Source organism: Loxodonta africana, chromosome 9, assembly GCF_030014295.1.
Source record: "Loxodonta africana isolate mLoxAfr1 chromosome 9, mLoxAfr1.hap2, whole genome shotgun sequence".
In the NCBI taxonomy this organism is placed as follows: Eukaryota; Metazoa; Chordata; class Mammalia; order Proboscidea; family Elephantidae; genus Loxodonta; species Loxodonta africana.
The window spans coordinates 102,763,046-102,776,801 of NC_087350.1; the positions used below are offsets into that span (position 1 = coordinate 102,763,046).

Below are 13,756 nucleotides of genomic sequence, written 5' to 3' on the forward strand. Positions count from 1 at the left end.
AAACAACTTTCTCCGTGATTTTTTTCTGAGCAGCGCTGCAGATTCCAGCAGGATTAGAAAAGTTCCCGCTCTGCAGTAAACCGGTGGCGTGTTCAGAGCACTCTTTGTTCGCTTAGGTAGGACAAACTTAATCTTAGGTTTCCCATCAGATGATTTTTGGCAGGGCTAACAGAGAGGGAGGAGCTTGAGTCAGAAAATTGCCAAATGTAAACTTTGCTGATTAACCCTTTGCAATGAAAGGAAGCATATTAAACACCAGCTTTATCTGAAGATGTTTTATGTAAAGTGCCGTATTTGCATATGCATTATGTCCAGAGGAAATCAACTCTAGCAGCAGACGACGACGCACCGTTTCTTAACTTACCTTTTTTGATTTTTCTGTTGGCTAGTGCTGTTAGGAGGCAGACCGTGGATGTTTAATCGTATTTTATTTAAGAAAGCATATGATTGAATCAGTATAATAAAAATAGAACAAATTACATAAGAATAAAAGGCAAAAGCTGATTAAATTTCAAGAAAGCTAAGGGAAAAACTTAAATATTAAGAAATTGTAGAAAGTTACAAAGTGTTCTCTCCCTTGTTAACTTTTGTTTTAAGTGAACGAAGTTTTTTTTGTTTTTTGTTTTTTTTTTGCGCGTGTGAAAAGAGCTGCAGGCATACGATAAAAATGTATTCAGTGTCTTACTCATTGGCCATTTTATGCTTCGAAATTCTGCTATAAATCAGTTCTGTCATTTAGAGATAAACTTGTGCAAATAATGCAGATTTTTGTTTTTACGTGAACGTCTTTGGGGAAAGAATCTCCTTTTTTTTGCTTTTGTAAAAAAACTTACATTTGTACTTAGTTTAGTATGCCTCCCGTGACTTTCTCCAGTGAAAGGGACTGTTCTGAAGCACTATTTTTGTGGAGAATTTTGTCTGCTGCTGAAGAATCCCATATGGAAATAAGAGGACCGGTAGCACTTGTAACAATAGCATTGAAAAGGAGCCCAGGGGTAGAGAGGAAAAAAATACCAAATTATCAAGCTCCAAGTAGTTATTTTACCTCCTCCCACAGCTACAAAAATGTTGTTATATATGTATGCGTGTGTGTGCTGTAATTTACAGTTAACTAATTGTAACTAATACTCCTCCATCTCCTATTTTCAGTTTCAAAACATGAAAAAAGATCAAACATAATTTAAAAAAAAATCTAGCTAATTTAGCTTATTGAGAGGGTTTGTGTCTTGCTTAGGTCTAAATTTAAGAATTTTAAGGAAAAAAGTTACTATTAAGTATATAGATTGTACCGATGGTGGGTCTGCCAGGCTTTTGGGAGAGCGTTTTACCAGGAAAAGTAACTGTAATTCGTACATACTATATTTTGTTGCAGTGGTCCCACGTATAAGGATTTTTCTTGTCCTATGTTTTTTTTTTTTTTTTTTTTATGTTCTTAGTTAAATAGAAATTTTTCACTGGCATGTGCCATTATTTTATTAAGAAAATGCTAGCACTCACACATGGTAAAGTTAACGTTCAATCCAGCGTGTCTCAGTAACAAAAGCACATCTGAAACAACTGAATATAAATGAATGAGGTTTGAAGACCTACCATTTTGGTATGTTATTTTCAAAACCGTTGGTCCCCAAGGAGTAGCAATAAGGAAGGCTATTTACCTACTTAGTTAAGAAACAAATACTTTTCTCTTTCATTACTGTGAAGTGCTATTGCTTGCAGTTAGCATAATTCCACCAGCCACCTGCAGTTTATGATATTTGGTGTTTCCCAGGGGGACCACAAGAGTACTTTGCGGTTCAGGTAAGAGCTGACCAGGGAGCTTTCTGATACAGATTATTACAAATAGTAATAATCATTAGAAATCATCTTGCATGCAAATAGGATCATTCAGATGGCAATAGTGATCCTTAAAAATGGGAAAAATGACTCGGAGAAACCCAAGACTTGTGTAAAATGCTTTCTATTTTTCAGTTCTAGTCTAGCCATGGAAACGCTTGTGACATAGTGATTAAGTGCTACGACTGCTAACCAAAAGGTCAGCAGTTTGAATCCACCAGGCGCTCCATGGAAGCCGTATGGGGCAAGTTCTGCTCTTTCATATAGAGTCACTACGAGTCGGAATCAACTCAACAGGAACGGGTTTGGTTTGGGCTTTTTTAGACTAGCTGTTTCTGAAGTAGAACACCATGGGTGAGTTATAGACATACAACTATGTGTGTGTCTACATGAAACAAAGGCAGATATTCCATCCAGCTGAAAAACATCTGTGATTGGATAAATAAAATATAGTTATTTGTTCTGACATTTGGAGTCGGGGGTTACACTTGAGAGTTTCACCGCTAATTTCAGTGTGTCTAAATGATACGGGCCTTAAATCATAGAAACTTTCCATAATTCAGGGGTAATATAAATTCTAGTCCAGTTAAAAAAGAAGAGTGTGTTTTACGAAAGAAGAGACTGGGTAAGAATATAGACTCTAGACTCACACTGCTCGAGTGAAAATCCTGGCTTCTACAGCTTATGACTTGGGCAAGAAGATACTTAACTTCCTAGCTTCAGTTTCCTCATCAGGATGATAATGGCATTTTTCTCATAGGTTTGTTATAAGGATTAAAAGCTTTAAAGTAGGCCAAGTACAGTGCCTGGCAAATAATAACCAGTGCTAGCAATTAATATATTTAGTATCTTTTTTTGTTCTAGTACATTGATGGATTTAAGTTAAATACCCATATATACTTTCCACTGGACTCAGCTAGGATTTTTTTTCACATAACACAATCCTAAAATATCTACCCTTGGTGTGATATGGAAATGAACAGCCAGTCCAAATACACTCACGTACAATCTAGGATAGTGCAGTTTCTAGCAATACTTCATTTACTCACCCTTGCCTGGTTTTCCCACACAGGTTTTTTGTTTTTTGCTATTAATAGGGGAAAATTATTTATTGTGTATTCTGGGGGAGATACTAATTCTTGCATGTTAATATCGTGCCAATAAAATTGGGAGTCTTTAGCCAAGGAAGTAAAAAAACTTCCCTTCATGGGGATATTTTAAACTGGTGCAAAGGAATTAAAAGCAAATTCTTTTAAATTAAAATATCTATTTTATTTATTCACTGAGCTTTCTGAGCCTTTACTCATTTTTATTGCTATCTATAAATGAATGTGGCCCCTGTTGCAGTTGAGGTATGTGTTAATATATATAATTATTTCATTCCTGTAATATTTGTATAAACTTCATGAAAGAGTACTTATTATCTTCGGAGTAAATATAGTAGTCTCATGATTAAATCGGCATGTAAAATCTCTGAATGGGAGATATTATTATTCCTCTGAAAAGTGTTAGCATATTGGATATTTTGACATTTTATAAAATGTTCAGCCAGTGCCCAATCCATTATCTGATAAGCTACAAACTAGTAATAAATGAGTTTTGCCATACTTAAAATAGCTCTTACTGTTTTAATCATCTAAGGCTAATAGTTGAAATGAAGCCTTTGGCCTTTTTTGTTGTTGTCATTCTTAACCCAACTTATGACTTTATATGTTTATTTGGTCCCAAATGATTCTTAGGGAAGGAGTCCTGGTGGCGCAGTGGCTAAAGCACTTGACTGCTAACCAAAAGGTAGGCAGTTTGAACCCACCAGCCTCTCCGAGGGAGAAAGATGTGGCAGTCTTCTTCTGTAAAGATTACAGACTTGGAAACCCTACGGAGGAGTTCTATCCTGTCCTGTTGCGTTGCTATGTGTTGCAATCGACTCATTGGCCATGTTTTCTTTTTTTTTCTTAAGTGGTTACTGAATTAAAAGCTAAGGGCCCAATTCTTTTGGGCTTAGAAAACACAGTCATTGAATGTATAATTTTTGAAAACACAACTATCAAATGCTGACTTGACTGCCCTGAGCAATTTTTTTGCCTTTTGTGGAAAGATGTAGAATATGGTTAGACATTGTAGATGCAAAGACCAGTTATTTTATCCAATTTATTCAGGATAAGAGATGTATAAATTGTGAATTGTTTGCAAAACTAATAAGTATGTGTCTTCTTCCCTCTTAATCCTCACCATGGTGTTACCGCAACAGAATTTCAGTTATATTTGTTTTCAGAGGAGATAGATACATAGAATTTTAGGATTACTCGGCTATCCAGACTGACCACATATTCTGTGCGCACATCTTTTCTGCAGCATCAGCTAATTTATGATCTAGTTTGTATAGAGCATGGGAAATTCGCTGTCTCCTGAAGCAAATCCATTTTGCCTTCAGAAAATTCTGTTAAAAGTTTCTTTCTAATTTTGGGCCAAAGTCAGACCTCTGCAGGAGACAGTATGACATAGTGAAATGGCCATGGGAATCAGCAGACTGATTCATATCAGGGGTCTAAATGGGTGACTTAGAGCAAGTGACTTAACCTCTTCAAGCCTTGACTTCCTCATCTGTGAAATGGGGATAATGATGCCATTTCAAGAAGTCATGGAGAGAATTAAGTGATGTGGTATACGTAAAACACCTAGGATAGTACCTCATTCATAGTAGGCCCTCAAGGTGGTAATCTTCTGAAAGTTTCTCCCTTTTGTGCTAGTTTTGACCACCAGAACCATACAGAAGAAGTTTACATGTCTTTTCAACTCAACGTCATGTTCTGTCTCCCTTTAGCTGTTCCTCAAACAGCACGATTTGGTGGATCTCTTCTCCCAACTCATAGAGTTTGTTTCTCTTGAAGAGTGATGCCTGAATGAAGCACACACAGTGCTTTAGAGGTGGTCTTATTTGGGTTTTATTGGTGTAAAACCAGACAGGACTGTCACCTACCGTTAGTGCTGCTCAGGGTCAAACTAGTTGCTGTTTGCTGCTTTTTTTCTTTCTTTTTTGGGGGGAGCTAGATTATGCATTTGCTCAAAAAATGGTGAAAATATAATTCATGTTATTAGACATATTATTTTTAAGAAATCTGATTTACCTCTTAGGGGTTATTTTTGAGGGCCTCTGGTGGCGCAGTAGTTAAAGTGCTCAGCTGCTAACCAGAAGGTGGGCAGTTGGAACCTGCCAGCCTCTCCCAGGGAGGAAGACATGGCAGTCTGCTTCTGTAAAGATTTACAGCCTTGGAAACCCTATGGGGGCAGTACTATCCTGTCCTTTAGGGTTGTTATGAGTCGGAATTGACGCAAGAGTGGTGGTTTTGATTTGGGTTTGGGTTATGTTTCTAATAGAATATCTCATTATGTGCAAAGAGTAGAAGACATTAGGGTGGGCTGTGCTTTGTGTTAAGGGACTATCAGAATCTTTTGTGTTTTTTGTGTATGTGCGCCTGATTTTGCACGAAGTACTTCTGTTCTTCTTTTTAAAGGTTGATGGCCAGTGTACATTTTGCAAAGATGTGTTTTCATCTTCCAGTCATGCTTACCTTCTGTTTGCCTAAAAAAAGATGATTTAACAATGAAAATTAAAATGAAAACAAAGAAAATGCATGCCTGGGAATACATTGCTCAAGTAACTTAATTGGACCTTGAATATTTTGAAATCCTTTCAAATGTAAGGAGCCCTGGTGGTGCAGTGGTTAACATACTCAGCTGCTAACTGAAAGGTCAGTGGTTTAAACCCATCAGCTGCTCTGCGGGAGAAAGATGTGGCAGTCTGCTTTTGTAAAGATTTACAGCCTTGGAAACCCTATGGCACAGTTCTACTCTGTCCTATAGGGTTGCTACGAGTTGGATCGACTCAGCGGCAGTAGATTTTGGATTTTTTTCAAATACATGCTTACATCTATTAATGGACAGAGGCTCAGATTGCTGGATTGGACGTGGGATCCATATGATTCCACTTCCTTTATGCGTTAAGACTATTAGGCATTTTATATGTAATTTGGATGTGTAAATAAATATGAATATGTGTGTTTATTTTATCCATACATCTGATCATTGGCATTGATAGAAAGAGTGAGTTAGATATATAAAAAGCACTGTTAAATTTTCTATTAAATGTGTTTTTTGAGTTTAAATGATCTAGATTATTTGGTTTGATTAAACATTTTTCTTTACATCGATATCATAGCTTTTGAATTAGTTTTACCAGGTTCTTTCTATGGGACTACCAAAGAACTCTAAAAAATGTCTGCACCTTATAGTCCTGAACTTAACCTACAAATTGGCAATAAGAGACTTATAAAACTCCTATATGGGGTCTGCATAGTGTTAATGTTTGAGATTTATTTTCCCCCAAAGGTTCATAAATAGTATTGACAAATATATTGCACACTGCAATTTTGACGTGGTCATAAGGTACGATGGGAGGTTTGAAAGGTTTAAATAAATACCTAAATTACATTTGTTAGGCATACTGCAGCAAGAGTCCCATTAGTCACTAGCATCAATTTATTTTTATTGAGCGTTTTCCAAAGAATAGTAATACGTGTGCCTTCTATAAAACTAAGAAGGCTATTGCAAAAAAATAAATAAATAAACCCTGAATTCTTTTCTGTCATTAGCAGATAGACTTCATTTAAAGAGCCACACCTATTTTCAGCCATTAAAATAGGCTTTATTTTCCTGAAGTGTACAGTCTGTAAATGACTTTCTAGAGCCCCTTTAATTTGGGACCCTTGTTAACTTTGCAGAGCAATTTACTTGGTGCTCACATTGTCTTTTACTGTCAAAGATTATTGATTTGAGTGAGTCACTTTTTTGTTTTTGACAAATGCTTCCTATTTCAGGTTTAAAATGATACCAGTTTTTTAAATTTATTTCATTTGTTGAAGAAATAGTTACTTAACGTTGGCTATGGCCAAACCTTCTAAGGGTAGATAAGACAAGGTTATTATCTTTATGAAGCTTATTTTTCATTCAGCAAGAAAATCATAAGGAACCCTGGTGGCACAGTAGCTAAAGCACTAGGCTGCTAACCAAAAGGTCAGTGGTTCAAACCTACCAGCCACTCTGCAGGAGAAAGATGTGGTAGTCTGCTTCTATAAAGATTTACAGCCTTTATGGGGTGATTCTGTTCTGTCCTGTAGGATTGCTACATGAGTTAGAATGGACTCAACAGCGGTAGGTTTTCAAATAATCATAGATATAGATGATTATGATATGAAGTGATAAATGCTGTAATTGGATTGTGTACAAAGTACGACGGAAACACAGTTGAGGGAAAAATAAATTTCTTAAAGCTTTATGTAACCTTATTCCCAATGAAATGATGCAAAGCACAGAAATAATTTTTGAAGATGTGTGTGGGAAGAGAGAAATATGTGAAAACAATTAAGTCCCTTAAAAAGGTACCAAATAACAAATATTCTTTAGAGTTATGATTTTTCAGCAAATAATGAGGGCAGATCTTTTTGGCTTTAATGCGATTATTCCTGTATACTTACTTTTTGTTAGTGCTGAGGAGCTCTAATTTTTAAGTTCAGAGATGTCTATAGTCTTTTCATAGGTAACCAAATCACAATATATTCATAAAAATGTGTGATAATGAACAGCACCTCTTAAAAATATGTAGTTGGGCTCAATTTGGAAAAATTGATTTGTTTGTATGCTTAACCAGAGAATTACTGAACATCAATCAAGTGCTTGATGGTATAGGTATAGTGCCAGGTATATTAGATGATGTACAAAACAGAGATGGACTTTGCTATGATGGAGCTCATGGCTTAACCATAAAATCCATTGAGCATAAGAGATGACTGAATTTTTTCCTGTTGTTATATAACTCAGAAACATGTACCTAGACATGTAGCAATACTTTGTACGGAGGTATCACTAGAGTAAAAATCAGTATGTATCAATTTTTTTTAAATCCAAAATTGCTCCTTCGAGTACATAAGGGCTTTGTACCTTTGGAACTCAAACATAAATAAATGAATGTGTCTAAATTGATAGCTACAACAATAGCGTCCAGCTTGCCTCATGGTTCCAGATGTAAAGGAAAGGATACCAAATTAAATTTAAAACATTGCCGGTGTGTCTCCAAGCAATGATTAAACTGGATATGGGATTGTCAGTTTGATGTTTTCTTGGTTCAGAAGTATTTATGCAGCTGTGGCTTAGCTGAAATTCATTCCAATTTGACTGTTAAAACAATCAAAACATATTAGGTATACCCCAAAATGTATGGTGTGGTGTTATTTTGTGATATGGAGCGCTAGGGTTATTTTCCTCTATATAGACATTTGTTAATGAGGTATTATGCCAGTAGCTTGGAGTCCCTGGGTGGTGCACATAGTTAATGTGCTCAGCTGCTAACCGAAAGGTCAGAGGTTGAGTCTACCAGAGATGCTTTAGAAGAAATGCTTGGAGATCTACTTCTGAAAAATCAGCCATTGAAAGCCCTATGGGACACAGTTCTAATCCAACACGCACTGGGTCGTCATGAGTTGTAACTGACTCAACCGAAACTGGTTAATGGCAGTAGCAACTAAAGAACTATTTTTTAAACATTTTTTTAACAGCCCCAAATCCAATATATGCCAAAACCAAACCTGTTGCCTTCGAGTCGATTCCGACTTAATAGTGACCCTGTAGGACAGGATAGAACAGCCCCTTAGGGTTTCCGAGGAGCGGCTGGTGGATTCGAACTGCTGACCTTTTAGTTAACAGCTGAGCTGTTAACCACTGTGCCACCAGGGCACTACTCCGCATATAATCAAGGTGAAAACAGAGTTGCCTGGTTGGAGAGGGGGAGGAATACCATCTCCTTACCCCCTCTGGTACCCTCCTACCCATCCCTCCACTCCATCAAGCCCAGGGCAGCTCAGATGCAGAATCCTTACTGATGGGTGTAGGGCCAAGTGCCCAGACTTAAGACATCAGCCAATGTAAGAAACCATGAAATGGAAGGAAAAATCTGACTCTATCTGAAACGAAGTCTTGGAGGAGGGTAAGAATACCACTGGAGAGCTATGGAGCTAATAACCACAATCAGAAACACCTTGGGGCCTCCTATAAAAGTTTTCTCTCGCAATGGGTATTATCTGTAGAGAACAGCAAAAAAAAAAAAAAAAAAAAAAAGTCTGTTCCATTTTGGTTCTATGTTTTTCCTTTGGTTGGTTTTTACTAAAAAACACAGGTTAAGATATGTTTGGCATTTAAAATTGCGTATTATGCACTGGCCTTCCTGAAAACAAGGTATATATTTGATGCTATGGTGAGAGAAAAAAATCTTTCATTACAACTTGCAATTTTATTGAACCCCATAGGCAGCTGAAAAATTGAAACCCGTTTTACCGCTGAATTGCTTGGGAATTAAAGGTGGAAAAAAAAAAAAAAGAAAAGAACTGGCAAACTCTTATAATGTGATTGGTATCATTATGGATTTGCTGCTTTAAAAAAATTAGACAAAAAGTTATATTGCATTTATATTGAAGTGGATCAAATATTATAGAAAGAATATCCTCAATTGATGAGAGTTTAATCATTTTGTATGTGCCCTTCTCCGGGCTTTTCTGCCTCATGTAGTCTTGCTTTTTATGAAAGAAATAGACCATATTAGTGTATATAAGCTTAATATTTGTAACAGATTACATTTATCTCGTACTAAATAGTAATTTGGGAAAAAAGCTATAGTTGTAATTTGATGCATATGGAATTTATATTTCTAATATTGTGGAAGATTTTAACATTGTATTTTTTTCTTTTTTTCTTCCCTCCCACCTGCCCCTCTCCCTTCAACAGTCCTGGTACCTGGGCTAGCTTGGTTCCTTTCCAAGTATCAAATAGGACACCCATCCTACCGGCAAATGTCCAAAATTACGGTTTGAACATAATTGGAGAACCTTTCCTTCAAGCAGAAACGAGCAACTGAGGGAAAATGAAATACAACAATAGTTTAAGAAACTAAAAAAAAAAAGGAAAAGAGGAAGACTGGACAAAACAAAAACAAAAACAAAAAAAAAAGGGGGAGAGAGGAAAGAAACTGAAGAAAGAAGATAATAGACCAGCAATTGCAGCACTTACAATCACTAATTCCCTTAAGGTTGAAACTGTAATGACATAAAAAGGGTCGATGATATTTCACTGATGGGTAGATCGCAGCCCCTGCAACGTAGCCTTTGTTACATGAAGTCCGCTGGGAAATAGATGTTCTGTCTCTATGACAATATATTTTAACTGACTTTCTAGATGCCTTAATATTTGCATGATAAGCTAGTTTTATTGGTTTAGTATTCTTGTTGTTTACGCATGGAATCACTATTCCTGGTTATCTCACCAACGAAGGCTAGGAGGCGGCGTCAGAGGGGCTGGATGACAAGGGCCTTTGAGCCAGCCATTTTATAAGCACTCTGATTTCTAAAAGTTAAAAAAAAAAAAAATATGAAATCTCTGTAGCCTTTAGTTATCAGTACAGATTTATTAAATTTGGCCCTTAACCCAGCCTTTCCCAGTGTGTAACCCAGTTTGAAATCTTAAAAAAAAAAAAAGAAAAAAAAAGGAAAAAAGAAAAAAAAAAAGGAAAAAAAATAACAGTTTGAACACAAAGGCTCTATGGAAGAAATGCCTCTATGTAGGTGAAGTCTTATCTCTGCATGCAACAGTAAAAATTAATATAATATTTTCCCCACAAAAGAAACACTTAACAGAGGCAAGTGCAATTTAAAAATTTATATCTAAAGGGGAACCATGATTATAAGTCCTTCAGCCCTTGGACTCTAAATTGAGGGGATTAAAAAGAATTTAAAATAATTTTGAACGAATTTATTTTCCCCTCAGTTTTTGAGGGCATTAAACAGGCATTAAATCAAGACAAATCATGTGCTTGAGGAAAAAAAAAAATTAATGAAAACACAGCACTTATGTTGGTTTAGCTGCAGCCTCCTTGGAGGTAGAATTTATTTATTTAAAATTACTGGTTGCATCAAGAACCCATAGGGTATACAAAAGGTTCTATAAAATCTGCATTCTAGAGACAAAGAGGCAGGCATATCCATGTCACAAGGGGTAAAGCTTACAGTTTACAAACTGGGAACGCCAGGGTGTAGGATATAAAAAACGCACTCTTGAGAAAACAAACGTAATCAGGGTGCTGAAAACTTGCATGGTGCTTTCAGACATTAGCCTTGTTCAACACATTTCTTGTATTGACAGATCTGTAGTGTGCATGGGCAGACACATTTTTGCCTCTATGTCTCTTAAAATTTTAATTAAAAATACTCTTTCCAGTAATCCTGATTTGCACGAAGATATAATGTCCACATTACGTGCCTTGCCTTGAAATCTAAAAAAAAAAAAAACCACAAAAACACAAAAAAAGTGACATCACTACACTTGTTTTGCTGCATTTATTATCATTTTAAATCTTTACCATTTTTATGACAGACTATTTTGTACTCCAGACGAAGAAAAATGTGTGACATCATGGATTTTTTAGACAGTTGTACCTTTATCTCACATTTATAAAGCATATCATGGCTGTGTATAGTTGCCGCTTAAAAATTGTAATCGACCAGCAATATTTTCAGTATTTTGGTGTTTTTTCTATTAACCTTTCATGTTTTTCATCTTCCAATTAATATTTGGGGGGGAGGGGTTTCAAATTTATACGAATTATGCAATACCAAGTTTTGCCTATGTAGGTAGTGCTTTTAGCTGTATTGGTTATTATAGGTAAGTACACAGATTTAAAAAAAAAAATAATGTATGCTTTTTTTGTTTGTTTGTTTGTTTGTTTTAATTGACCAAAGTGGGTACTGCTATTTTTGCAGTGTGATGAGGTCCTTTTGTGTACTGAGAGACGGACAGGGGATTTTTTTTAATATACATATATATATATTCTGGGGTGGGTGGGAGGATTTTTAACACTTTACAGTGTAGCTGTGAAGCAGTGCACCCTGAGATGGGCTTGACCTGCAAAGCAACTGTTCTGCCTACTGTGACAAACTTCAGCCAACACAGGTTCCCCCTCTCTAACTTCCCACCTGGGGTGCAAGCTGAACTCGTTTCTGGTTTCCACAATGACAAAAATCCTGAGAACAAGCAAACTGAACGAATTCTCGTGGAGGCAGTCTTGGCTTCAGGAAATTGTCTTTTCTTGGTGGTGGTGGTAGCATTTTTTCAAAGTTTCTGCATCCACTGTTGAGAGTGAGCCTGTCTCATATTTGGCAGAGATATTTGTCTGAAAGTCCACATAACAGGTGTTTCACACTTTTGTGGCTTGACTAGTAGCCTAAAGGTTGGCAGTTCTAGCCCACCCAGAGGCACCTCAGAAGACAGGCCTGGCAGTCTGCTTCCTAAAGGTCACACCCTATGGAGCAGTTCTATTCTGCACACAAAGGGTCCCCATGAGTTGGAACGTACTCCATGGCAACTAACGATAACAACAACAAGGCTTTCTCCTTTCTCTCACACAACATGTCACCCCAGCTAGAGGGAGTGTGTCCATATTTTTCCGGCCACTTTTCTTCCCTATTTTTCATTTCATCGATACATAGTGTGTCATTTACCTGTGACTTACTGCTTCACCTGGATAGCAGCATGCTTGAAATTTTTTTTTTTCCTTTTTTTGAACATCCAGAAGATAGAACTGAGGGTTGTAATTATTGAATGTATTTGGACTTATGATTAAAATCAAAGTTCAGCTTTTATGGAAAAAAAACAAAAAACTTTGATAAGTTTTTATTCTACCTGCCCCTTTAAACCGAGAACCCAAGCCAAAAGGGAAGATAGAATTTTAAGAAATTAGTTGTCTGGTTGAATTAAGCCCATTAGATGCTGTTGGAAATGTTAAGGGATGGCACCTAAAATTACAGATTTGATTTTGCTTCCCCTGAGGGGTTGACAGTGAATAGAAGCTGGATTTATTTTGCCTCTGCCCCCTAGCCCGATTGAATGAATTCATTACTACTAGAAGGGAAATCTTTCAGAATTAGTGACACACGGTAGGCTGTCTTGAGGAATCCCTTTACCCCCTTCCCCAGGCCATGGCCTAATGAAATAAACTGTCAGTTGTTCTAACAACATATCATTTAATAATGAATACTTTAGAACAATGCTAATGGGCCAGAGAATTGTATTTGATTAGCCCATTCACTTTGATAGCCCAAATGCTGAATGGTACAGCAGTGCACGTTCAAAAGTAAGTCCAGTCATTTCTGTGATACTTGCCCTGGCAGAAAACAGATCATCTCAGCCAAGTTCTTCGTGTATCTCTGACCCATTAGGTGAACAAATCAGTCTCACAGGACACACAGGATTTTTTTAAGAGCAGACTCACTCCCTTTTTTTTGCCAGCGAATGAGCAGTTCTAGCTAATAAATTACACACTGTGGGTTTTCCTGCCTGCCTCTTGAATACAAAGTCCCAGTTCAAGTGTTGTAGTTGGTTTTTTTTTTTTAAATCAATTTTTCTCTTTTCCTTTTGAGAGGAAACTATTAAAAATACTACTATATATATATATATAATCTGACATTCATTTTTCGGCCTCCTCCTCTTCTATCAGGAAGTATCTTCTGACTAAGGGCCCCGCCTTTGCAGGTCTTGCACGCCCCTCCCTTTCCCAGAACTGCAGAGCTTCAGGACGGTGAAGGTCACCCAAGGGCATCCACGTGGGTTTGTGGCTGAGCCACCCGCTTCCAGGGCACTGTTCAGCCTCTGTTGTGTTGCTTTTCAGCCCACCACTTGCAGTGCCTGTGAACCATGTTTTCCTTGGAGTGACGTGAGCGTTTGAGGCTTGTCTAAGGAAAAAAAAAAAAAAAAAGGCAGTGAAGGAGACTGTACATAAAGACATGGCAAAAATCTTAATTATAGCAATATAGTTACGGGGTAATGTTCG

General features: G+C 37.0%; 1 protein-coding gene across 5 annotated transcripts in view; it reads left to right on the forward strand.

The window, feature by feature from the left end:
- The window catches only part of NFIB (nuclear factor I B), a 258,003-nt gene that overhangs the window by 241,624 nt on the left and 2,623 nt on the right, over positions 1–13,756 (forward strand). For 3 of the 5 annotated variants that reach the window (XM_010587941.3, XM_010587942.3, XM_010587944.2), the window contains one exon: positions 9,664–13,756. This exon is cut by the window's right edge and continues 2,623 nt beyond it. In XM_010587941.3, coding sequence (XP_010586243.1) covers positions 9,664–9,793 — 130 coding nt within the window. In that variant the 3' untranslated portion in view covers positions 9,794–13,756. The remainder of the gene's footprint in view (positions 1–9,663) is intronic. The other 2 variants (XM_010587943.3, XM_010587945.2) reach the window with 1 other exon arrangement.